We start from the raw sequence: 16227 nt of genomic DNA, 5'->3' as shown, positions 1-16227 counted from the left end.
GTGACCTAATGCCTCTGAACATTCTATAATGTCCGTGAGTGAATGCCTCTGAACATTCTATAATTTCCGTGAGCGAATGCCTCTGAACATTCTATAGTGTCCGTGACCGAATGCCTCTGAACATTCTATAGTGTCTTTGACTGAATGTCTGAACATTCTATTGTGTCCATCCCCACCACAGGCGGTCTGATACAGTGTATCGCCAGTTCATGAGCCAAGAGCTAATGAAACATCTTCCCCTCCTCCAGAGCAGTGACAGGACACATGATGTGGTAAATATTTCTAGCAGTGAAAGCAGGTGATGGCTAGTCCGTCACTAAGATCTAATTCCACTATTGTGATGGCTGAATGGTGAGGCACCTCCTTTGTTCATGGCCCTCTGTGGTTGCTTTTCTGGTCTCCTGAAGCTTTTTTTCTACTGTGGAATTTGAGTGGGAGTTTGGCAGCACCACTTTCTTGGGAAAAGCATAGCTTTTAAAACAGTTCTGGATAGACGGCAGTGGCGCATGCCTTTTATCCCAGCATTCAGGAGGCAGAGGCAGGCGGATCTCTGTGATTTTGAGGCCAGCCTGGGCTACAAAGCAAGTTTCAGCACAGCCAGGGCTACACAGAGGAACCCTGTCTCAAAAAGCAAAACAAAAGACAAACGAACAAACCTGAGATTTCTTATCAGTTTGCTTCCAGTCAGTTCCATGAGCCGATAACATTAAAGTGTCTCCAGATAATTCTCAGTCTTGATTTATTTCTTTGCTTCTTCGATCCTAAGACTTGGAGACCATTAGACTCTGAGTGGAGCCACACCCTAACCTAATCTTTACTGCGTGGCTGAGTCTTAATGCGCCCTCATTGCTCAAAAGCTTTTTCAGTCTCATTTTCTATTCTTTGAAGAATAGAGCAGCCAGTTTTTCCAACCCTCGAGGCTTCAAGTTTCCAATACTTTGTTTCCTTTCCACCCATGCCTAGAAACCGGCTAATTATTGCATGAGTGCATCTCGTGTTCGCGGTATCTTGTTGAAAGCAGCCAGCGGCCATAACCGACAGCATTCTCATTTTCCAGTATTTTTACAAAGGGATCTGTAGGCATCACGCTTTCCTTTCAGATTATTGCAGGCAGCTATGATCAAATGCCTTGTGCTATGGTTGGAACTGTGTATTGAAATCTAAGCCTTGTTATGAAATATTAAGAAGTGGGGCCTTCAAGAGGTGATTAGAGCACTCCTCTCGTGAATGGATTTATTCAATCAAGTAATTAATGGATTGATGGGTTAATGGACGATCTAGAATGAGTCTGCTATAAAAGCCAGTTTGGCCGGGTCTCCTTCAAGTTCCTCGGTTCTCCTCATGCGATGGATGCTCTTTGTCAGCATTTGACCTTGGACCAGAACCATAAGCTGAAATGAGCCTCTTCACTTTCCTTAGCCTATCTGTGCTATTATTCTTTTAGTAACAAAAACAATGGACCAATACACTTGTCAAGGATTTTCTGTTTTTCGGTCTCCAGCGTTTCCTTGTTCCTGCCTGAGTAGCTGGAGACGTTTATCATTTTACACTGCTTTCTGTAGCAGTTTTTGTATTAAGGCATTGCTAGTTGTTTGTGGCGAGAATACGTCAAACGTTCACAGTAAAAAAAAAATGTTTCGTGTTCACACAACACTCCAATGTAAGCATCACGGGCCAGGGGTGCAAAGGTGAAGTTAACCTCCGCTACACGGCCACCTAGGGACCCGGGTTCTGTCATCTTTGTCGCATAACTTCTAAAGTTTCCCTTGACAGCCCACTGTGACCAGCAGATGCCAGGAGTAAAGGAAGGTGACCTGTGGGAGGTTTCTATAGAGCCTGGAATTGGTGCCACAATTTCTTTCAAATGTTTAGGGGATTTAAATAAAAATGGATCATGCATCTTTCAGGAAACGTTCTCAAGGGAAGAGAGCACACCTCTCTTCCTCCCACCTTCTTGTCTTCCTGACTCCGCTGTGGCTGTGGTGATGCATTTCCAGCCGGCCTAGCTCTACCTCACACAATGGCTTTGGCTCTCGCTACTTTTTCTACCTGTCTGCTTTGAACGAGAAATGTTCTCCCCATGCTGGTGCTGGTGCCGACTTGATCCCCAGTTGATGGCACTATTTTAGGAGGTGGGGGAAACTAGGTGTTGAGAGGAGGAAATTAGTCATCAGAAGGGGGATAACTTTGAAGCATATTTTGGCCCTGCTCCCTTCCGGTTTCTTTCATCCTGCTTCCTGGCTACAGGGAGGTGAGCAGCCTCCACCACAAGCTCTATCAGGAGGTTCTGCCCCAAAACAACAGGTCCAGCTGTGCCCCGAAGCCATGAACCAAAACAAAATCTTTCCTTGTTCTCCTTGGGTATCGTCACAGGGACAGAAAGTGTGGCCAACACACCACCTCCACCTTCCTTTCTGAGAGGCAGCCACGCCCTTCAAGCAGTAGAGCACACTATAAGAACGTCAAACATTTGGCAACAATTCGTCCTGGAACATGCCCTGTAGCCCTGTCATGTTTGCCTGAGGTGAAAAACAGCTTAGTCCAAGTCATTTCAAGAAACACTTACTGACTACCTAGTAGTATCAGATATGCCAAACTTAACACCAAAGATTCAAAGATAACCAGCAAACTTCGCGGAACTCGCACGATGGGCGCTGAGAAACTCAGGTGTGTCATCTTGCGTTCTACCATACTCTTCAAAGAGGTCGGAAAAGTTTTTAAAAATTACACCTCTGAGGTTCCCTTGGCAATCAGACCATAGGTTCAAATAATGTCTGCTAAAGAGATGTACTTAAGATAAAGGCAGGTGTGAGTAAACACAGGCTATCTCCTGGCATTTGTGGCCGTTTGCAAGCAAGTTATGACGACATGAATATGGTACCTAGACGCCTCTTAAGGGCCTCGTGATGGGAGAGTTAGTAGCAGCATCCAATCATCAGCTCCACGTCTGCATTCTAGTCAGAACCAACCTGCCTGGTGCTGTTAGAACACACAGTCTCCAAATCTCCCTGGCCTGATACGAGTTTCTTCCTCAGTCCAATATGTTGGCTGTAGATGTGGGCAGTTGCTCTCTTCGTTCTTCTACAGAGACCAGAGCTCTTTTGATCTCGTGGTTATCCCATCTGAAGCCAAGTCTTCCCCATACCTCTCTATAATTGGTGAGACGGGGGAAAGATGGTCCAGAAAGCTGCTCCAAGTCTTGCTTCGTCTCCTCTTGGAAGTGGCATGTTGCTTCTCAGACAGTATTGGCTAGAACAGTGCTTCTCAGCCAGTGGGCCATGACCCCTCTGGCAAACCTCTGTCTCCAAAAAATATTTACATTATGATTCATAAGAGTAGCAAAATTCTAGTTATGAAGTAGAAGTGAAAATAATTTATGATTGGGAGCCACCACAACATGAGGAACCGTTTTAAAGCGTCGCAGCATTAGGAAGGCAGAGAACCACTAGGCTAGAAGGCACATAGCTATAACTGCCTACAAGGAGACTGGGAAATGCACACTTTCCTAGGACAGAAGATGGAGGAGACCAAGCAGGTGATTTGACATGGAATTCAGTATCCTGCAGATTTCCGATCCTCAATCCCTTCCAAGGACTTCAGAAGGACCAAAATGCTGAAAGAAAGACTTTTCTTTCTCAAAATATTTGGCCTTGTTTTGGATTCCAGCAGAGGATGCTGGCTGGACGTTCTGTGTGCTTACAGCTTTGGGGCCTCTTTCTTGGATCTGTTCCCACCCCTGCATGCCGCACAATGGCTATCTCCTCCAAACTGCCTTTTTCCTCCTCCTTTGCTCGCTGGCTTGGGCTGACTTGTGATCATGGGAAGCACCTGCAGATCCTAAGTGAGAAGATGAGCAACATCGGGGTTATTTCTCCCCACCTCTCTCGCCTCTCTCTGTATGGAACTCTGGAGTTCAGGGCCATTTCCTGCCTTCCTCCTGACTCATACCAGGTGTCTCATAGTCAAACTGTACGCTGTTTCCCAGTGTTACTACAGCTGGGGATCTTTATAAAGTGCAAATCTGAATACATCACTCATCCGGTTTAAAACACCAACGACTCTCCTTTACACCCATTCCAAGCAGGACCCTAAACTGCAGACAGACAGAACTGATTTCCCTTCCCTCTGCAACACAGGACCTCTTCCTCTGCGGCTCCACTCAGGAGAATAAGCTAGAAACGGCTCCCCACCCCCACCCTCATCCTCGGGCCTCAGCTCCAGCAGCACTAACCCCAGAAAGCACTGAACGTGGCTGCACGGTGTTATGGTCTATCCCAGCAACCTCCCTCTCCATCACTTACAGACAGATGTTACACTGCACTACAAGCCTCTGCTTGCTATCCTACACCCTCCATAGGATGTCGCCAGCCTCTGGGGCTCATCTCAGATCTATAAAGCGCTTGACATATGATAGGAACTCAGTAAGTGCCAGAAAGTTCCTGGATATTGCTGGACAGTTTGAACCCTCTTTGGACATACGCCGCCTCTCATTCAATGACAAAAATTAGTAAAGAAAAGGAAAAAAAGAGGCCCTTTTAGTCATCCTTCCTATTAACTACCATCTACTCACTTGTGAAACCATGCTAATATCACTTTGCCAGCATCTTTTATGGAAAAGTCTCTCACTAACGTAACCGATGACCTATTAGCTCTTCAGCCTTGTGACGGCTTTTTAACCCAAATTCTCCAGGATTGCAGTACACACATGTGCAAGCCTCTGTCTCGCTCCCTCCCTCTGTGTGTGTGTGTGTGTGTGTGTGTGTGTGTGTGTGTGTGTGTGTAGGCCAGAGGCCCACATCATTCACCAATGAGAAAGGGTCTCTAGCTGAACCTGGAGCTTGCCAGGAAGCCTCCCGTCTCTCACCCAATACCCCAGGAGATCTTAATAGCTAATGTTACAAGGTTCAAGCTCTTGGCTCTCAGGCCATCTCTCTCAATCTCTTTCTCGGGCCGCTTGTTCTTGGACGCCTTCACAGTCACCTCCTCCTCCATCTGCCCATTAAATATTCTCCAGAGCAACTCCTTCTTGCCCGCCTTCTGGGCTTCTGCCATCGGCGAATACCACAATTCCCAAATGCATATTTTCAACCTTAACCTTTCACAGGCACCGAGGCTCAACCTCGCTCCCTGCAAACTGCACAGATACTCATTATGTCCTCTGTCCCCAGCCTGCTCTCTAGCTCGCGATGCTCAGTCCCTTTATTCCTGCAAGTTAGCAGCATCACAATCCATGCCTTCCCGTCTTCCAGTCCCACGGGAGAGCATGCTTCCACTACCAAAGTCCCGCGCCCAAATGTTACGCCCTGTCTGAGTCTGTTTCTTCACCTGGAATGTCTCCCACTTTCTCCCAAATCCTAGCTACTCTAAAGTTCATAAAGTTGGTTTCTTTAAATTCATTACTTTCTCCTCTAAGTTCTATTTCATTTGAATTTAGTTCTATATTTTCCTCTGTCTTGAGTTTTGTCTTTTAAAAGTTGATAGGTATTATTGTTTGTGTGTGTGTGTGTGTGTGTGTGAGAGAGAGAGAGAGAGAGAGAGAGAGAGAGAGAGAGAGAGAGAGAGAAACAGAGATGTGTGTACATAGAAGCCTACATGTCATGGTGGCATTTGGGACTCACCGACAACTATGCTAGGCTGGTTCTCTTTGCATTTTTACATGGGTTCTCCGGGTCGAAGGTGCTTGGCCCATTGACAATGCACTGCATCCTAGTGTTGCCTTTTAAAGTTTTTAAAACATATTTATTGTGGGTGTGCATGCCTCACAGAGAACATGTGGAGGTCAGAAGCCAGCCTGTGGGATTAGGTAGTTGTTTCTTTCCACCAGAAGAGTTCCAGGAATCAAACTCACGTCGTAGGATAGCCTGCAAGTTCCTTTACCCAGTGACCCATCATGACCACCTCAGGACTCTAAAATTCGTAAGGGCAGTTTTAGGGTTTTGATCCTGGAGTCTAGCTAGCGACTAACAGTTTAGACAATTAGAAAATTTATATGACTAAAAACATGAGTGGGCTTGCAGAGATGGCACAGCAGTTCCAAAGGGCGCTGATTCATTTTCCAGGTTAATACTCCACTTTAAGAGGATCTGACACTCTTTCCTGGCCTCTCCTGGTACCTGGCACACACGTGGTACACAGGCACACACACAGGCAAGACACCCAGATACATAAATTGAATTTTAAAAAAATGACTAAATGAGTGATCTAAAAAGAAGAATCTTTTCGATTACGTCTTTCCAATGATTAAAAGGACCAGGCTGGAGGTATAGCTCAGTGAGGTTGCTTACTAACATGCACGAAAGCCCTGGGTTCGATCCCTAGAACTGCATAAACCTGGTATGGTGGCACATTCCTATCATCCTAACACGAGGATCACAAGTTCAACACCATCCTTGGCTATATCGGGAGTTTGAAGTCAGCCTGGGCTAGAGACTCTGACTGAAAAACAAAGCAAGCGAACCACAATAAATAACAACAAACAATTCCCCTGAAAACATTATGTAGCTAGGCTAACAACATAGATTTTTAACAATAGATACTATATGTTCTCTCTCTCTCTCTCTCTCTCTCTCTCTCTCTCTCTCTCTCTCTCTCTCTGTGTGTGTGTGTGTGTGTGTGTGTGTGTGTGTGTGTGTGTGTGTGATTCATTTAAGGAGAACTTCTTTTACGCATGCCTTCAGAGTCTGACTTCATGTGTTAATAGGTCACAGAATGGGCAGATTTTAAAGGGGGAAATATTTTAACTCCTCTAGTCCTTTTCCTGGGTGACAAGAATGAAATAAACAAGGTATCAAAGAGAGGAAACACAGGACACAGCCCCGTGTTTGGGCACTTGATGCGCCCACAACACATTTTAACCTTCTCCTTTCCCCTACTTAATCTTCCTCTAATGTTTCAGGGAATTTAGCGAATTTAGAGTCCCTAAAGAAAATGTAACGTTTGGGATTCCATTTGTCTCTCTCTGCCAACTCAGAGGCCATGAAATCACGGGGGGAGGGGAAGAAAAGGGGCGGTGCAAACCCAGAAAGGAAAGGCGCAGAGGAAGCTGCAGAAGGAAGCTTTTTCGGCTGGGTTTGTCTTTTTTTAACCCGCGGGAGGCGTGACGAGCTTACTGCCGTCGCGTGTAAGCTTCCCCAGCTTCCCCCGCCCGGCGTGCGCCCGACTGGAGTTTCTCCGCCCTCCGCCGGCCGCCAGCCCGCCCGCTTCCGCGCCGACTGCGCTTCAGGCCGCGGCCGCTAGGGGGCGCCTCGGGCCCGGAGGCGGCGGCGGCGACCGTTCTTCCAGCGGGCGCCTCTCCCTGCTCTCAGTCAGACGGGCGGCGGCGGCGGCAGCGAACGGGCGCCCATTCCCCGGGCGAGCTGCAAGGCGAGCGCTCCTGGCGGGCGGCCGGGACCCGCGCTGCAGCCGCCGGTGCGTTCCGGTCCGGGCTGCCGCCGCCACAGGCGGCCCCAGCTCCCGCCGGCTCGCGGCGCCCCCCGGCCGCGCCCCCACGCGCTGCTCGCGGCCCCGGCCATGGAGCTGGGCGGATCCGAGGCTCGGCCGAGCTGAGGCGGCGGCTCCCGTCTGCTCAGCCCGCTCGCCGGCGCCTGGCCCTCAAGATGATGAAGAAGAAGAAGTTTAAGTTTAAGGTGGACTTCGAGCTGGAGGAGCTCTCCTCGGTGCCCTTCGTCAACGGGGTCCTCTTCTGCAAGATGCGGCTGCTGGACGGCGGCAGCTTCACCGCCGAGTCCTCCAGGTAACGGGTCTCTCGAGCTGCTCTCCCGCGCTCGCACGCTCGCCGGCCGGCACGGGCTTGTTGCACGGCCAGCATCCATCCCCTTTGCTTGCTTGGCCCCTTTGCTCTGCCTAGCTGCCAGCCCAGTGAGCTCATCGTCCTCCGGGGACGAACCTGAGCTCAGTGGGGGCTTTGAGTGCTTCTCAGTGGGTTGGTCTGGTTGGCCTTGACTCAGGCTCTCCTGACTCCAGGTGGCCCCTGATGTCTGTTTTCCTCCCAGTTCTCTAGGAATGGGAGCGATTGAGACACAGGGGAGAGGATGCTTCTGGTTTTTCTGAAGACATTCCCATATTTGCACAATACAAGCTAGAACTTAAAGCTTTGAGAAGCAAAAATGACCCAAACGGTTCCAGTTCCAAGAGCGCCCACTCGGAACTGTCTGTGGGTTGACATTAATTCCTGTGACTTAGGACAGTCAGGCCAGGGGAGGACTTGGGTTACGCCTGGTCGGGCTTGACTTGACTCAAGTGTTCCTGGCAGATGAGGCTGTAGTCTTTGGCTTGCCTAAGAGCTCTGTGTCCATTTGATGAGTTGATATTCTCAATTACCCATCTTCTGGTGTCGCGGGTGCGTTTCAAAGTGGAGGACTTAGAAATAAGAGAGCCCAGTTGGGCGGTCGGTGGTTGTGCATACTTTTTGTCCCAGCACTCGGGAGGAAGAGGCAGGAGGATCTCTATAAGTTCGAGGCCAGCCTGGTCTACAAGAGCTAGTTCCAGGACAGACTCCAAAGCTACAAAGAAACCCTGTCTCGAAAAACAAAGAATTAAGAAAGCCCAGACAGACCCTGTCCTCATTTTGAAATGAGCCCCTAGGCACTGTGGGAGAATCCTTCAGCGGTGACAGAATGCGGCCATGTGTGGCAGGATTCCTTGAGTAAATTAAAGGCATTCACAGGTTTAGCCTTAGGTGTTTGTTTTTCTACAAGAAGACAGAAAATTAGAAGAAGTTTTGGAATGAATTTTTAAGTTCTCAAAGCCAAGGAGAAGGGCTAATCGCCAATGCATATTCTGTCTACATGTACTTAATTTTTACACTAAAAATATTGTTTTCATCTACCATCCGATTAATAATGTAAAGGAGATAATGTCAATGGGTTGTGGGTGGAAGCCAGAAAATCACCTTCTGTGGCACTAAGGAAACCTATGGAGGCCAGAAAACGCCTGATTGCTTAATGAACAGATGCTCAGGCGCTACTGATCCTCAAAATTACAAAATAAAAGTCCACCAAGGTTAATCTTTAATATTAAACTGTAATGACAAATCTGTGGGCATTCGGCTAAATGATTATATCACAACCATTTTAACACTCCTGTCAAAGAACAATGAACTGTGCAAAAACATATATGTGTGTATACATAGTGTATGGGATGGAGAAGCCTAAGCCAATCCTGAACGTCATATGGGGGTCAAGTGACAGCCTTACCCTGAGGCCTCAAAGTTTATCCCCTTCCCCCAGCCTGGAGCAGCTGGGCTTGAGCTTCTGGCACAGTGCTGACACCTGGTGGCCAGAACCCGGCTCTTCACCCTTCTTTCTGTTCTACCTCCTCTGCCTGGAGTGTTGCTTTGGCTTTGGCGTGCTTCTTCTCACAAGCCTGTTAGTCATCAAAAGCAGGCCTTTTTTTTTTTCCATTTTCCCAGTAAACAAGTCCACTGGGTCTTTTAAACATGCTTTCTTATTTACTACCCTAAGCGGGGCGATGAAGTGGACAGTTTATTTTCTAAGGAAATGAATTGAGTCTTGGGAAGCATACCTTCCCAAGACCCCCTCCTGTCTGATCAGGGAATCCAAGATGCTGGTCTGTGTGCTGTTGAAGAGTTCCTGAAGGCAGCTTCCTAATAATTTAAGATGCAAGGATTATAACCGGATTTATCCTCAGCAGGGGGATGGGGAGAGAAGCCAAGAAGCCTGGTGTTAAACAGACTCTTCCTCCAGCTAAAATCTGGCTTTGTCAAGAGAAAACTTCATGGGCTTACTTAGGTGTTCACAGGTAAAAACTGGAAAACTGAGATAGTCAGTGATTTGGGGGTTGTCTTGAGGACTGCATAGGACAGTGTCCCTGAAACGCTGTGGTCCTTTGGCGTTCAGTGATGAAGAAGTTGTGTTTGCTTAGATGTTCACCAATTCCTTTATCCTAAGTACCAAAGCATTGGCTTAGGAATGATCCCATGAGCTGGCTATATTGGTGCAGACCTGAGTTCTTGCAGAACGCAAGGTAGAAGCAGAAGGAGGCAAGCCTGGACTTCATGAGACAGCCTTAAAACACACATGCACACATAAACTTGAGCATGCACACAGACAGACAGGTGCACACACGCACACGCACACACACTCACACTCACACTCATCAATTAAGAAAAAAGATACCTTCCTCTACAGGGCGAAATAGAAAGCCTGAACTATCAAACTTATGTGCCGCCCCTAGACCATACAGCTCCGAATGCTAGATTTTAATTTTAAAAATCATTCTAGGGGACCTTAGTGAATCAGAAATGATTGGCACTAACATTTCTCCCCTAGCGATATGAAATGACTCCTGAGTAGAAGAATTGAAGCCGGCTCAAGACCGCCACCTTGAAAGGCCTGCCGACAAGATTATCTTTGATTAGTGGCGTAATTGTCTTGCCTGGATGATGAGCATGGCTTACTGCGCTTAGTCTGTTTGTACAAACCGTGTGATTCATGCTAAAAGCCTTCTGAGAGCCTAGAATTTTAGTCCGACTAAACAGAGGACAGTCACCTAAGCCGCCAGTCCTATTACACCTCACGAGTGTCCCTGCTAGACAGCATATTGCCACAGTCCAATGTGAGAGAAGCTGTGGCCTGATTCTGCTGTGCATCCAGGAACTGCAGTGTCTGCAGCAGTGAGTACGGCCGTGTGCTGAGTCCGCTGCACCCTAAGGAATCCCCAAGCCCTAAGCGTGGTCTTAGAGACCCCATACAAAAATCATATCTGTAGTATTGGAGAAGAGTCTTTTTCTTTTTTAAAGATTTATTTATTTTGTATACTGTGTTCCACTGCATGCATGCCTGCCAGAAGAGGGCACCAGATCTCACTACAGATGGGTGTGAGTCACCATGTGGTTGCTGGGAACTGAACTCAGGACCTCTGGAATAGCAGTCAAAACTCTTAACCTCTGAGCCAGCTCTAGAGAAGAGTTTTAGTAGATGCACAGAAGGTTACATAGCACGCGCGCACACACACAGAGACACACACACACACAACTTGGCTTTGCTCAAAAGCTAAACGTGCAAGCAGTTCATCTCATGGCTCACCAAGTATCACTTGAGCACATAGCAGATTCCTAGCTCTCTGTCTAGGGATGTGAGAAGCAAAGCAAATACAAGGGTCCACGAGGGAATTACCTCCAATTAACGAAATTAGATCATAGCTGTTTGCTGGCTGGACAGTAGGAGACATATGGCTTTCTGCTTTATCGGTGGCTCAGAGGCCATGTGAGTTTCAAGAAGAAAAGGCTTGTATTCCCGGCTGCAATATTTGCTGCAAGCTGCTTTAGTATTTCAGCTGAACATGCCGAGAGGGCGAGTTTGCACCGAGGAGGAAGTGAGGTGGGAGGACAGCTTGAGCAAGCCATTAATAGGGCTGGTGCTACAGCAGCTGAATGGCAGAGAGCTCATCTGAGCAGAAGCACAAGATAATATTAGAAAGGGGCTCCAAATAACATTATAGGATTTCCCTGCTCAAAGAATAGGATTCAATCCAGGATTCTTGAACAGCCCTGTAATGTGATTAAAGTGGAATTTAAGCTGGCCGGCAGCCTGCTCCTGTTTGGATTCAAGTGGCAATAGATAGATTAGAGACAGGGAGACCAATGAGAGACTGTGAGAGCTACCTGGGTCTGGTGAGGACCTGAGCGCAGGCTTTTCATGTCGGTCACTGGTGGTTGGTGATGCAGTGGCCGATGCCTTCCTTGCGCCATTGACAGAAGTAGGGAAGTTGAGGAAATGCTCTTTGGTTTGGAAGCAGGGGCATTGTCCATAGCTGTAGAACAGCACTTCTCACGCTGTGGGTCTTGACCACCACAGAGTTCGCATTTCAGATATCCTGCATATCAGGTGTTTACATTATGATTCATAACAGTAGCAGAATTACAGTTACAAAGGAGCAATGAAATAATTGTATGCGGGGGGGGGGTCCCCTCATGAGGGTGGCAGCGTTAGGAAGGTTGAGAACCACTGCTGTGGAGATATGAGGAGTTAAGTTGTTTGCTTCCTCTATTACATTTAAGATGACAATGGGCCTTCCAACTGATCAAAGGCACAGTTGTTTTGCTATGTGGATTTTTTATATTCTTGGCCCCTTGGAGCCATACTATCCTGCTTATTTTCCCGTTCTAATTCCCGTACACTGCTTTGTTTGTTTGTAGATGATGGCTGAAAATGAATTTTAGAAGGATCTAGACTCTCCTCTGAAGGTTTAATCAGTAAAAAGAGGCAATATGAAGGTCTTTATTTTGAATCAGTGATACTAAAAATGGCTAAGGCAAGCGGCTAGGTCTCACCACAGTCAGCAAAACATTTGAAATACAATGCACTGTGGTAACGGTCCACTCAGCCGAGCCAAGGGCTGCCTAATAAATTATTTTTGAAGACCTTTCAGAAAAACGTATTATTTGAATCTTTCCAGACCGCTCCTTAGGAAAGCATGTAAATCACTTTTAAAACTTCGGGGTTGTGAGGACGTGTTTAACTCTGGCCTATTTGAACAGAGGAAGGATGGGAAGCAAATCTCCCTACATACCTGTGATCTCCCAGTTTGCCTTGTCTCCACATGTGTGCATGTGTGTTACATGTGTTTGTGTTGGTAACTACGGAAGCTGCCAAGTTTCTCATGAGCTTGTGGAAAAAAACCCATGTGAATTCAGGGAGTGTCCGGGAAGCTAGCGAACACATCTGTGTACTGGATCTCTGACTCTGTAAACAAGCTAAAGGGATCTCTTTTTTCTTTTTGCCAGAGAACATCTTTGTTTTTGAGTTTTTAATTGCCTGCACATGTGTCCTTCTTTTTAGTTAATTTTTGCCATATGGAAAAAGTAAAAATGTTTTCATATTGGAAAACTTAGAGAAGCAAAAATAGCAAATATTGCCCATAAATGAACCATGCAAAGCTTACCACCATTGTTAATATTTTGGTATATACCATCATCGGTCCTTATATGTGCACACATACACACACACACAAAAAAAAAAAAAAACCCATACCTATCAGCGGTATTTAAAGGCCCATACCACCAAGCCTGGCCACTGATCTTTTTGAACTGAAATAAGATCTTGCTGTACCTAATATATTTTCAGTTACTCTTTCAGTAGTGTAATAGTCAATACAAAATATTTCAAATAGCTACATATTATCCTATTATATTCCAATGATTGAACTAAACCCCTCTGAAGGGGAGCACATCAGATGGGGGGAACGCTAATCAAATAACCCCACACTAGGTCCAAATAGGGTATAATAAGGGGTTCTTTATTAGAGGATTTTACTCACGGATCACAATGAGAAATAGGAATGGAATCCAACATCCAGGTGTAGGGAGCAGGGAGTGAGAGAGCGAGTGGGTGGTCCAGCAGGCTTCTTCTTGGTTCCCAAGGCCACACTCAACCTGGTCTACCCTCTCAAAGGCATTTTGTCTAAAAAAGAGAGTTCCAAACCCAATACAAAACTATATATAATAAGAACAGATAGCACGTATAAAGATTAGAATTACAACCAGCATAAACAAGAAACATATGCTAAATAGTTTAATAATTATTTTATTTTATCCTAAGGAGTTTAAATCTTGTAGCAGAAATGGCTTGGCTAAGTCATGAGAGGAAAGTAACTACTACTGTCTAGTCTTTAACCCCATCGAAGGCCTGAGAAGGGAGATAATATTACTTGAGTAAGCAGGAAGTGCAACCAAACAACTTCCAAAATGTGCAACAAATGACAGAGACAACTGGCTACCCGGGCAATCACCCAAATTCTCATTTGCAATACTGGAGCAACCAACTTTAGCTAAGGCCTAGAGTAACTGACAGACCATTTTCAGAGGCAAGAATTTTTTTCAAAACCATCTTACCCTGTCTTGGCAAGGTTTGGCAGTCTTTTCTCTTGTATCTTGCTTGCCCAGTCCTGACACCATGCACTTTGTCAGTGGTCAAGGCATAGGCTGTTCCTTGCCCAAAGACCAGTTTTGCCAAGAAGAAACAAGCTCCAAGTGGAGTGTCTTCAGTGTTCAACATTCTCTCAGGAATACATTGGTGCTGCCAGGAGCAATCGTGTCTCACGTCAACAGAACCTTAAGTTATTTAAATGCCATATTCTACAGCTTTGAAGTGGTTGAAGATTATCTTTCCATGCAGAATACAATCTTTATGTATCTAAAGAACCTGATTAGTCTAACTATAAGTATGACAAACATGGATGACTATTGACCTATAATACTTAATACCTATATAGCTTAAAGACTAAGACTTCATATCAGAATATTAAATAATTTTAAACAACCATGCAGCAAATGAGGACAATGATCTCAAAATCGAAACAGGGTATAAGGATCTTGATCAGAGGTAGAAATGTATAATGTAATATGATAAATATATCCTAAAATTGTATCAATATACAAAATGTTTTAAACAGAGGTAGAAATATTCATGAATACAATCTGACAAAATAACTTTTCATAGGTTTATAAATACTATAAATAGAAATAGTATATTCAATATAACAAATATAATTTGAATTTGTATCAATATACAAGAATCTATTCCAATGAACTTGTCTATAAATAATAGCTCACTCTATTACTCACTATTATTATTATTATTATTATTAGTGTGAGTAAGCTTACTTATTATCCTAATTTAAATAAAGATAATATTTTAGCACCCTTTGACATGGATTGAATTTTGTCTGTCAAATTAATGTTATTTTTAATGGTATCAATTTTTTAGCTAGTTGTTTGGCTCTGTTATTAAACCATTTTTCAAGGATATAATATGAAAAAAAGCTAATTTTTAAAATTAAATAAGTGGATGTATAAGGAAAATCATATAAGCCTTGTAGAATACCATCCATAGCATAAATAAAATTATTGTTAAATTTTTGAATGATAATATTGTCGGTTATTATATAACTTTTAAATTTATCAATTTACTTACTGTCCTTAGGCAATTTTAGAGAATTGGTGCAGGTGTAATAATCTTTTTTTTTTTTTTTTTTTTTTGGTTTTTTGAGACAAGGTTTCTCTGTGGAGGTGTAATAATCTTTATTGGCCAGCAGGGGTTGTGGTTGCAGCCACGTGGCGGAGGAGCGATACAAGCAGCCCGTGCTCTTGTCTGCTTAGATATTGACAAATATGTTTTGTTTAACAAATTAAGAGTAGTTATTAAGGATAATTAAAGCAATTTTGTACACGGAAAGGGTTGCAGTGGCGTGCTGCACGTGGGGAGGTCTGGGTCCCTGCAGGAGAGGCAGAGGCAGGAAGCGTGCCCGGGCTGGCAAGGGCTGGCGATTTGGGAGTGTGGTGGGGATGGATCCTGGTAAGCATGGACGTGGCCCCACATTGGGCACTAGATGAAAGAAAAGTGCGTCAAATGGGGGGGGGGGACCCAAGTCAAATAATCCCACACTAGCTCCAAACAGGGTATAATAGGGGTTCTTTATTAAAAGCTCAAGGATCACAATAAAAATTTAGAACAATGCAACATCCAGGTATAACAAGCAAGGAGCAAGAGAGCAAGTGGGCGGTCCCACGGGCTTTTTGGTACCCAAGGCCACGCCCAACCTGGTCCAGCCTCTCAAAGGCCATTGGCTAAAGGAGGTTCCCCATCACCCCTCTGAAATAATTATCTTGTATCCTTTTTATTAATAATTTTATAAACTATAGTAAGCATCTTTGTAACCAACATAATACACATCTGCTATTATTTAAGATTGATATATAGAAATGGAGTTATTGAATTTCACAAGGATTTTTGGGGTGCGGGGGTTCAAGACAGGGTTTTTCTGTGTATCTTTGGAGCCTGTCCTGGAACTAGCTCTGGACACCATGAGGTCCACCTGCCTCTACCTCCCAAGTGCTGGTATTAAGGGCATGTGCCACCACCCGGTGAATTCCACAAGTTGTTAACGTCTGTGCTTTATATTACCAACCTTCCTTTCTTTGCATTAAGTGATTTTTAAGGTGAGAAAGCTCAACAAATATAAAAAATAACCAATATTTGTTTGGGTTTTTGTTTTGTTTTGTTGTTGCTGTTGTTTTGAGAGAGAGAGGGTCTCACTATGTAGTCCTGGCTGGCCTGGAACTCACTATGTAGACCAGAGCTGCCTGCCTCTGCCTCCCAAGTATTGGGATTAAAGGTGTGCACCACCAAGCATTGTTAATATTATGTTTTTGTTTTCAAACTCCACTGAGTTTTTTTCCATACTGAGATCACCAAGTATCTTAGTAAG

At 45.1% G+C, this 16227-nt stretch overlaps 1 protein-coding gene across 1 annotated transcript in view; it reads left to right on the top strand.

Annotated features, from left to right (window-relative positions):
• Positions 1 to 7306: 7306 nt before the first annotated feature.
• Positions 7307 to 16227, top strand: part of Fam102b (family with sequence similarity 102 member B) — a 61677-nt gene continuing 52756 nt past the window's right edge. Inside the window, exon 1 of the mRNA XM_005367909.3 lies at positions 7307 to 7732. Within this exon, the coding sequence (XP_005367966.1) occupies positions 7596 to 7732 (137 nt within the window). The 5' untranslated portion in view covers positions 7307 to 7595. The remainder of the gene's footprint in view (positions 7733 to 16227) is intronic.

Source organism: Microtus ochrogaster, unplaced genomic scaffold, assembly GCF_000317375.1.
Source record: "Microtus ochrogaster isolate Prairie Vole_2 unplaced genomic scaffold, MicOch1.0 UNK25, whole genome shotgun sequence".
Classification (NCBI taxonomy): Eukaryota; Metazoa; Chordata; class Mammalia; order Rodentia; family Cricetidae; genus Microtus; species Microtus ochrogaster.
The sequence above is the reverse complement of the archived record's forward strand: the minus strand, read 5'-3'. Positions and strand labels throughout refer to the sequence as shown.